We start from the raw sequence: 10663 nt of genomic DNA on the forward strand, positions 1-10663 counted from the left end.
CGAAAACGCAGAGTTAATGAGCCACCCTTGCAGGCAATAAACTGTTAGAGCACACGGTGTGCACAAGGCCCAGCCCAGCATTCATGTGAAGAAGGAGGGCTCTGAGCTAACATTTCGGCTTTCAACCAGCGTCAGGGCTTTTTCCCCCTCCTCTGGATCCACGTCAGCATTCACTGTCCAGTCATTGCTGGAAAACCTGCTACTTTGCAGATGTCTCCTTGTAAGACAAGCTCAAGGCCTCTGCATAGAGTCCACTGAGAAATGGACTCTCCCTGTCTGTAAAAACTTTTCTTCTCAGGGGCCTCTTGCCCTCCTCTGTCTAAGAGAGAAACTACCTCACTCTGATCTCTCTCTCTAGGCAAGACCACGAGGCCTGGATATCTGGCCAGTTGTTATGCTGGAATAGCCATTGTTCACATACTTCATTTCAAATGCAGAGAAGAACTCAAAGGCTCTGGGATTACAAAACAATGACTCTTTAGAGACAAACAGCCAGCGCCAGACCCTTACGCCATAGATACCTGCCCAGTTCTCAGGACTCCGTACGGTTACTCCTGTCAGCTAAGGAGAACTGATTACAAATGATGTCCTGGGTGTGTCTGGGAATGTTTCTCTGAGATAAATGACATTTGAATCAGTAGGCCAAGGAAAGCCTCGTGGACCTTGGTCCAATCAGGAGAGGAATGGCCTAGCTAGAACAAACAGAGAGAGAAGGTAAGAAAGAAGTGCACTGAGCATACTTGACTCTATGCCCTGCCCCCAGCACAGAGTCCCTGCCCCAGTCTATGATGACACTCCACAGCACAGCCCCAAACTCAAATGGCTTATAACAAGATGCTTCCTCTGCAGAGATGCTACCCGCCTGACCCGCTGGGGGAGACATCGCTATGTGTGCCTATGTATGGCTCTTTCCCCAGGCTCCATTCCCAGCATGTCCTTCTGTGGTTTCCTAAGGATGAAGCTAGGGGTGGAGGCTTACGTGGAGGTGAGAGGTTCAGCTGAAGCTCAGCCTAGAGTCACAACTTCCTGAAAGGGCTCTCCTGAATGTCAGGCACACCTGGGGCTAAGATTCAGCTGAGGACGAGGTTCACAAGAGGGTGGGGCTCACCTGAAGGCAGGGTTCAGTGGGGGTGGGGCCCAGCTGGAGTAAGGGATCCCTTGAGACTGGGGACCAGGTATATGGGCTCCAGAAGGAGAGGGATTCAGCCTGCTATGTTTGACTACAGCCTTGCTGAGGTTAGACTTAGACTGAGCTGAGCTTAGCTCAGGGACTCCAGGAAGGGCTGGCTGTGTGGCTGAGGGAGAGCAGTGCTGTCCCGGCCCTCACAGGAGGCAGCTGGTCACCTGGAGTCTGCACTGAGATGGCTCCTTGTATTTTCCTCTCCTCTGCCCTCCCCCATCTCTTCAAAGTCACCGGTGCTACACACCTCCAGCCCAAGACGAACGCCTCTGTCCCCTGAGCTGGAGGATGACCTTGTGTGCCTGACTGTTCTTTGTTTCTGACATCTGTGCGCTCCACCAAGCCCCACCACCCGACCCTGGCATGCTGCCTGGCACCAAGTGGCACCATCATAGGTCTGATGACCTCCAGGGTTTGGTCTCCAGCTTTATTCCCCAGCCTGTCCCTAAGGAGGGGATCTCCTCTCCCAGCCTCTCTGCAATTAAGCTGTCTCTCCCAATGAACTGAGGTGGACATGTTTCCGAATGCTCAGACACAGACCCACAACACATGGTTACACACACACACACACACACACGCACGCACGCACGCACGCACGCACACACTGGTGCACACTGACCAGTGTGCATTGTGGGCTTAGACACATAAGCACACGTACACACTTGAGTGTAAACAAAAGGTTAGTTTTATTTTACTTCCTTTGTTCTGGAAGTTGGCTTTAAAACAGGGGAAGGTCACAGGGGATGGGGACAGGCTCCCCAGAGCTCTAATTTTTCAGCATGGCCAAAGCCACAGCCCTGGACCACAGCCTGAGGCAACTAGGCAGCAAGGGGCAACAGAACTTCTAAGGAGTCATGCCAAGCGATCTCAGCTCAATGAAAGGACTTTTCTCTAAAGGCCTCCTTCAGGTCTCACTCAGTCTGCTGCCTCAAGTAGGGAGCCAAGGGCTGGGAGTAACTAACGCTGTCTGCCTGCACCGGACTTTTCTCTGGCTCTCTCTGTGAGGATTCATGCCAGACACCTCCAATCCTATGGGGAAACTGCATAAGAGCCCAGAAGGAAGGGCTGGCAGGCCCAGCAGAGAGGTCATTCCTGTGTAGTATAGCCTGGAGGGGCAATTCCTGGGACACAGTTCTGCCCACTCCCCACCTCAGAGGCCACATATAAGGCCCTGGCATTCCCCTTCCTATCCTGCAGAGAGGTACCCGAGCCAGCACCTCCTAAGGGGCTTCAGCTCCTCCTTTAAAGATCCCTAACAGGGTTTGCCAGAGATCACTGGTTGAGGGCAGAAAGATTTCAACTGAATCCTCATGCCAGGCCCTCCCTGATCTCTCCGCAGTGCCCTCAGATCCACACGGTGGCCTTGCCGTCTCTGCTGCCTGTACTGCCCTTCTCAGAGCCAACCCTGGGCTTAGTGGCGAGCTGTTCCTGAGCTCCCGACCTGCCCTGCTCTCCAACGGTACCCCCCGACGTGGCGCTACCGGTTCCGGAAGCTGGGCCGCCCGCCCTGGGTGGTCCCCGAGAGGTTGCATTGAGCCCTGAACACGGCGGACTGTCGCGATCCGCGGAAACCGCCGCCACCGCCGCCCCATCACGCAGCGCCTGCAGTGCCAGGTTCGCCAGGTTCTGATCGTGCGCTCGCGCGCGCTCAGCTGCACGCACTACCAGGCTGTAGTCCGGAGGGCAAGCCAGGCCCGCGGCCGCAGCCGGGAAAGCGCAGGGCGGTGGGCGCGGCGCGGGACCAGGACCAGCCGCTGAGGCTCCCCGACGGCCGCGCACAGCGTCCTGCGCACTGCCGAGACCCAGGTGTGCCATTTCACAAAGGTTGAGCAACAGGCATAGGCAGCTAACCACATACATAACCAGCAAGAAGACAGTCTTCTCGGTTGGCCGCGACACGAAGCAGTCCACTACGTGTGGGCAAGGCTGGCGGCTGCAGGCAAAGAAGGGCGGCACCTCGAAGCCATACAGTAGGTACTGGCCCACCAGAAAGGCCACCTCGAAGGCCGCCCTAACCACCAGCTGAGCTACGTACACGCGCATCAGGCCCTCCCTCTGGATGCGCCGCCGCCCGTCATGCTGCCCGGCCGGGCCAGGAGTGACCACCGTCTTTCCATCACCTCCGCCCCCCTTGGCAGCCACATCTTCCGTTCGCTCCTCCTCCGTGTCTTCCCCGGGGCCCTCGGGCGCCCCTGGTTCCTCGTCCTCATCCTCCTCCAGCGCCAGTATGGGCTCCGCCTCGCCCAGATCGGTGGTGTCCGGCCAGCCAGGTGGTGGCGGTGGCAGCTGCGCCCTGGGCAAGCGCCGGGGGCCAGGGCGACGTCGGAGGGCCCGCCTGCGCTCCTGCTCCGAGGCGCGCGCCAGGCGATGGACAGCATAGCCCAGGTACATGACAGAAGGTGTAGAGATGACCACTATCTGGAAGACCCAGAAGCGCACATGAGACAGGGGCGCAAAGGCGTCGTAGCAGACGTTGTCACAACCCGGTTGGCGCGTGTTGCAGGTGAACTTGGATTGCTCATCTGAATAGATGGACTCACCACCGACAGCCGTTAGCACAATGCGGAAGACCACCAGTACAGTGAGCCAAACTTTGCCCACGAAGGTGGAATGATTGTGGATCTCCTCCAGCAGCCGCGTCAGGAAGCTCCAGCTCATGTTGGTCATGGGAGCGGGCAGGTGGGACCTACAAGCATGCAGGCAGGTGGTCAGCAGGGGGCAACTGGGAACTGCTGAGCCCAGGGTTGAGGTGCCTGCGGGCTTGTCCAACAGCTGTCTACTTGCACACCCCAGATGATCTTGAGCTCCCTACCTTACAGAAGTCTCCTTCATCTGCCTTCACACCCTATGAGCTAAAGATGAAGAAGACAGAGCATCTTCCATTGGTCCTGCCCTTCCTGTCTTCTCTCTCCCAAAGATCTCCCAGAAAGCTTCAAGCTATAGGAAGTAAACCTTTGTCTCAGGCCCCTAAAGCCTGTGTGTTATTGGCAGAGGGGGAAAACAGAACAGCACCAGGCCTGCTCCATCCCAATTGGATGCCAGTCTCCTAGGGCTTACCCCAAGCCTGTCGGCTACTCTGGCCTTTGCAACTCCTGCTGCATCCCAGACTTTGTGGTCAGATCCCATAGTCCTGAGGCTCCATCATTTCCCAACCACGAACCTTTGGCCCCCATCCCTCCCCAATGCTTTAGCTTCCAATCCTCCAGTAGCACCAGCCTTTCTCCTTCCCCACTCTACACAGCAGCTCTAGGAGTCCCTTCCATAGATGACCCTCATCCTCCCCAAGCCCTTTCCTAATCCTGCTGCATTTAGTCTGTCTGCCGCCCATCCATCTGCTCATAGGGCTCTTCACCTAACCCCAGGTCCTAGTGCCCTGGACAGTCCCAGGATCTGTGCAGGCAGGACCTGGTGAGGCTGCAAACTGATACACAGCAATGCTTGGGCACCTGTGAGCCTCAGAGATGGTGACATCCAGGCCAACTCAACTCAGTCTGGAAGACATGTGTCAGAGAAAGGCTCTGTGGTTTCCTCATGCACACCCTCCCTCCTCACAGCTACCATGGAGTTAGTACCTGCTCCTGGGAAAGTTTGGGACAGGAGTCCCCCAAGCACTCCACGATGACACTTCTGGCTTCCTCCCCCTGGCAGGGCCTTTGAGGTAGGAATAACAGGTATGGACCAGCATCAGGACTGGTGGTTCCAGAGCTCTTTATGTAGCTAGGGCCTCTCCCCTCAGGGCAGGAAGAGGAGGCAGCCAGCAGAACAACAGGGGTTCCTGAGGAAATGGCCCCACATCCTCACATCTGTGCATCCCCTCTTGGGACCACATGTGTGCAGTCAGACACACACCCTCATGTGAATATATGCATGCACATACAAGTGTGTGTCTGTGCTACATATGTAAACATTCACAAGCATATACACACATACACAGTTACCCTCATATGCACACAGATACACATCCACAGACACACACTGTACACTCATATGCATGTACATGCACTCAGACACAAATGTATGCTCAAGGATGTATACGTTTATGAAGACACATGCGCACACATGTTGACACCCACATATTCATATACATTTAGTCATAAACTCAACCACACATGCAAAGACTCAAGACTTACATAGCCGAATGCTCGCAAATGCTCATTCATAAAGAAGAGTGAGCTCAGGCACACATGTGATCGCTTATACATGCACACAGAAGAACACACGCACACTCCCACAGTCAAAGTAAACACATCTACACAAGTACATTCACAGACAGATACATCCTCAGGTTCCACCCCTCCCACCTCTGTGCCTCAGGCATGGACATACAGTGGGGCCACCTGGTGCCCTCTCAAGAGTGGATTCAACTCTCTTACCTTGGCTTCAGTCAGCCCCCAACTGAAAGTTCAATCATAGGAGCCTAAAGCTTACCCGGGCTCACCCAGGAGGGTCTGGAACCAGGAGTTCCTGGATAGACCTGTCCAACAGTGTGTAGTATTTAACAACTGGATGTCTGGAAAGTCTTGCTTGACACCTCGCCATTTCTCTGGTATACCTACTCCTGTCATAGTAGCTGACCAGCACTGGAGTCAAGATGTGTACAGGTAACAATGGAGACACTGTAGCTTAGCCCTGGGCTGACTCTGTCCCTGGATGGAAGGACCTGTCACTCAAAGTGTGCATGCAGTCATAGCTATTCACTCTCAAGAAAGGCACTAAGATGTCCTATGGTTGTAGAGCTGACCCGGAAAAACCAGGACCCTGGGCTCAGGCCATGCCTAGGCAGACTTCCAGTTCAGCCTCTAGCCTGTAAGTCTTTCTGGCCTAGCCTTCGCACTGGCATACCAGCAGGCACCTCAAACTACAGGGGGTCAGACCCATATGCCAATCTCTCCTTCAAAGGGACCTGTCCACTCTCAGACTACTTTACCTGTGTTGCTGTCTCCAGAACATCTTAGTCCATCAGCAAACCCTGAACCCACCCACATTTGCCACCTGCACCACTTGGGACCAGGTGGTCACTGGCCTTTTAGGTCCTACCTGTTCACTCTTCCCCATAAACCTGGCTCATGCCCACTGAGGTACCTTAGAATGTACACAGAGATTACACCCGTTGCCCTTCAATGACTTTTTTTTAAGACAAATGTTTCATGTAGCACAGGTGGACTTCAGACTCCTTGTGTATCAGTTTGTAAGAGTTATGATATCATTAAACTCTCCACCATCCTCCCTCTGCCTGCCAAGTGCTGGGAGTTTTAAGCATGTCCACGCTCAGCTCCTTCAGTGACTTCTGATTAGAACACATATCCGGGTCTCACCCAGTAAGTGTACCAAGTGCCCTGCCCATCCTCAGTTGGCCCCTGCTAGCCCCTACCTGCTGCCTTTCCCTGACTGCATGAGCACAAGCAAAATCACCTGGTCATACAAGTTTTACACACACACACACACACACACACACACACACACACACACACAGGGGTTGGGGTGAAGGATAGACAGAGAAGTTTGTACCTATGCATACTCAACTCTGGTCTGCCTATCAGATGCTTCCTGATCACTATAAGGGTTAATTTTCTGACACCATCCTGTGTGCTGGGGACTCTAGAATGCATTTGTGTTTAGCATAGTTGAGGCAGGCTCTCACAGAGGTCACTTACACCATGGAAACCTGTGGTGTGTGTATGTTCTCTGGCTGTGTCCTCTGAAAGGCCTTGGCTGTAGAAACACATGAGAAATGAGAGCACTTCTGACATGGGCATGTTCACGATGCCTCTAATTCTAGTGCTCGGGAGATCAGAGTTTCAAGGTCATCCTCTGCTACGTGGTGAGTCTGATATCAGCTGGGGCTACATTGAGACCTCTTCTCAAACCCCACTCACAAAACAAAGACCCAATCTAGGTCCTGGACTCTGGTTATCAACTTCTCTTTCAATATAAGGAACTGGAAATCCTGGGGGAAGTGGCTGATCAGATGGCTAAGTATGGAAACGAGAGTGTGCAGCAAGCTCAAAGAGGAAGAACATGCTTACACACTTACAATGTGGATTGGTCACAGTGACACTGCAACCAACAGACTAAAGAAAGTAGAATTGCAGACTGCAGCGTTGGTTACAGCTACCCCATATGATAACAACCGCACCCATGGATAACCAGGCTGAGGACTGGAAATCCATCCCATCTCTGTGCAGAGGAACACCCAACCACTCTTAGAAATGGTACACATAGAAAAAGGGGGCACATACCCACTCCAGCGGCTACTTGTGGGTGGCAACAACTTATCAGAGGACAGCATGAAATGGGGACTTGCAACTCTGCAGTGATGCCGGAGCCCTGTGACTCAGCATCACAGTTGAGTCCTGTTGATGCCATCATAAGGGTAGGCTCATCACCCCCATAGTATTCTTTTGAAAACCATAACCCCAACAAAGCCCAGGCCTACTTCCAAGAGGGCACCCTGAAAAATACCTGGGTAATAGTTAAGTAGTCATGGGCAGCTAAAACAAGGAGATTGTCTTCCAGGAGGTGCTGTGGTGTGGTGTGAGCAGCAGCCAAGGGAATGTATGTAGGAAACGCCCAGACTGTGGCTTTCAGCTAACACAGAGTTTACTATGATGATGTGTTTCGTGCCAATATGGCATGGGATATGAGGTCCTCTGGGAACTTTTCTGTAGTTATCTACTCTGTTGTAAATTTAAACATGTTGAAGATATAGGACTCTACCACAGAGGTGTGGCACCATTCTTAGCATTCACAGCTAATTGAAGGGGTTTTTCATTCAAGGAACTCCTGCAGTTTCTTTATCTTGGTCAAGAATTAGGCTTGGTGGTGGTGGCGGGGTGCTTCAGCTTGGCCCGGGGTACCCCCGCCCACACATTACACATAGCTCACTCAGCCTCTGCCTCCCTTAGAAAGCTTGGGAAGGGGCATCCTCTACTGTAATCAATCCTCTCACACATCCAGCCCTAGGCCTGAGCTGACAAGAGCCCCGAAGTAGTTAGCATAATACACTGTGTGTATGACCCAGTGTGTCAGCAAACACATGGCCAGAGACTTAGTTTGTTATGTGTGTATTGGGGGAGGGGAGACCTGAGGGTCCTCATTTGTCCCCAGAGCTAGCAGACACTCGTGAGGGGTACAGTAATAGTTATCTGTGGCTACAAGCATTAGGACTTGGCATGCCAGGTCTCAAGCCCTGGGTACCCAGCAGAAACTACCCACCTCCCTCTTTGACCTGTGTACCTGTGGGGCCTTCCTCACCAGCACCCAGGTCACATTCCTGGGAGTTTGAGAAGGCAGAACTACATGAAATCAGACTGTGGGGACCAGAGAAACAGATGGGCTAGCTTGTGCCTGGCACAGGAGTCACAATCCTAAGTCTAGACAACCCCTACAGGTTGAGCAGCCTTCAGCTACACTGCATTCCAGAGCTGCTAGCCTACATAGGCACCCCACACTCTCCATGCCTTCCTTTGCCATTGCCCAGAGAGCACACATGTGCCTAGTTCCTTGTAGGAAGCCCACACTCACCCTAATCCTTGTCTCGCCAGTCCTGCCAAGCTGTCAGCCCCTCCACAGCTGAGCCAGGTTCCCCTGCCCATTTCTATAAATCCTATCCTGGCTGGATCCATGGAGGCTGTCCCATACAAATCCAAGCCCAGTCAGCAGCCCCCCCCCCTTTTTTTTTTTGGTTCTTTTTTTCGGAGCTGGGGACCGAACCCAGGGCCTTGCGCTTCCTAGGTAAGCACTCTACCACTGAGCTAAATCCCCAGCCCCAGCAGGCCCCTTCTTAAACTCTGTATCTCCCCTTTTGGCTACCCATTCTCACATCTCCCTCTCTGCAGTCCCTAGACATAGCAAGGCAGGTGGGAAGGAAGCACTTAGAACGAAACTTCTGTGGCATCCTGAAGACTTCTGCACCAGTTACAGGGCCACACAAACACATCAGCAGTTGTGTAGGCCCAGCTGCTGAGAGGGTCTGCTTGGTAGCAGGCAAGAGGATAATGAAGTTTGTTCGGTTTGAGTAGACTGGGCCCGGTGCCCGTACTGATCCCTGGGACACACTATAACTGGCTGGGGTGGACTGGCGCATCTTATGACAGCCTGAAGGGTCTCAGCTGCTGGGGGAGGTACTCGAAGCACCCTGGGCTTACCGGTTTGTTCCCATCTCCCTCCACCATGGATCTAGTTACCCCAAAAGAGCCACAAACTCAGCTGGACCCAAGCTAAAGGACACCCTGATGGTCCCTTAATACAGCAAGACAATATCTGGCCAGAGCCCCAGTGACTCTTCCAGGGTGGCATCTGGCACCACCTGTGACACACCCCACAGAGCCTGAGAGGGGATTCAGAAGCCTGGGAAACTCCACCTTAGCAGTCAGGAGCACACACCAGTCAAGACCCTGTCAATCTGCAGCCCCAGCAGTACCCTCCCTACCTTCTCCAGGCTGGAAATGCAAACCTTCTGATGAGCCCTTCCACCTGTCGGCTGGATACTGGTTCTCTCTAAAGGCATACTGCGGGGCTAGAGCCACCTCTCGCCACCAAGCACAATGGGGGATGGAGGAGGGGCCCTCAAGGGCTCCATTGTTCCCCCCAGGATCTGAATCCATGATTGTCCCTGGGGGTGGAGCAGCAGGGATCTAGACAGGCCTGCTGGTCTCCCGGGCCTCCACTCGAGGTCCAGGCAGTCCTGGCTCACCCTTCCAGAGAAACATCTGCAGCTTTGGAGGCAGCCCAGTACTCCCCAGTCTCTCTGGCTACTTCTGACTGAATACCTGCCTGCCCTCTCCACACTCACACCCAGTACCCCCCATCCCCCAAGCCCTGCCCAGGGAGCAGCCTCACCTGGAGATGCACAAGGCAGAGCTGTGGCTGACCACCGGGTGGGGTAGCTGGCAACAACCACTGCCCTCCCTGCTGGGATTGCTCTCTTGGGCGGAGCCAGGCAGCCTGGGCCGAGAGCCCAGGGGAAGAGGGGAGGAGAGCAGAACCCAGACACTCAGAATATCTCATCTTGGGCAGGAGGGGAGGGACATCTCCCTCAGGAATGCTGCACCCCACTACAACCTCTAGAGCTTGAAATTTGGGACCTTTACAGAAGCCCTAGGGCTCTGCCCCTCTACCAGCCCTAACAGGGTTCACTTGCCCTTCCTTGGGTTGGCTGGCTATACACAAGGACAAGAGCACACAGCACCCACAGGTCCAGAGCCAGCATTATGACCTTAGCTCTTCCCCTGTGGTTGGGCACTTTCCTTCCTGGCAAGTGGTGTCTGTCCCTGAGTCCCCAAATGGCTCACAAACTGCAAAGAGGCAGCAGCACTAGTTGTCCATTCCAGCCTACGCTGAGTGTCTCAGGTGACTGCTCCTAGGGGAAGATGAGAACACAAGCAACCCTAGCCAGCATTCTGATGACTGGTGGACCCCGGATGTGGGCAGGGACAAGGGCCACCAGACACCTATGCTGAGTCCCCTTGGCAGCCCTCGTTT

General features: G+C 54.0%; 1 protein-coding gene across 5 annotated transcripts; it reads right to left on the reverse strand.

Moving 5' to 3' along the window:
* Positions 1–1847: 1847 nt before the first annotated feature.
* Gjc2 (gap junction protein, gamma 2) lies at positions 1848–10569 on the reverse strand. 5 transcript variants are annotated; one of them, XM_039086565.2, is made up of 3 exons: positions 9612–9997; positions 4753–4831; positions 1848–3866 (listed from the first exon to the last, which is right to left on the reverse strand). In XM_039086565.2, exons 1-3 carry the CDS (start codon positions 9784–9786, stop codon positions 2525–2527), a joined length of 1596 nt encoding a protein of 531 aa, XP_038942493.1. In that variant the 5' UTR covers positions 9787–9997; the 3' UTR covers positions 1848–2524. The 5 variants fall into 5 exon arrangements, with proteins under 5 accessions (XP_038942493.1, XP_063125683.1, XP_006246577.1 ...); XM_063269613.1 differs by having other exon boundaries at positions 4753–4955; positions 9612–9685; XM_006246515.5 differs by lacking the exons at positions 4753–4831; positions 9612–9997 and adding an exon at positions 10022–10569.
* Between the last annotated feature and the right edge of the window lie 94 nt (positions 10570–10663).

Source organism: Rattus norvegicus, chromosome 10 (genome assembly GCF_036323735.1).
Source record: "Rattus norvegicus strain BN/NHsdMcwi chromosome 10, GRCr8, whole genome shotgun sequence".
Lineage (NCBI taxonomy): Eukaryota > Metazoa > Chordata > Mammalia > Rodentia > Muridae > Rattus > Rattus norvegicus.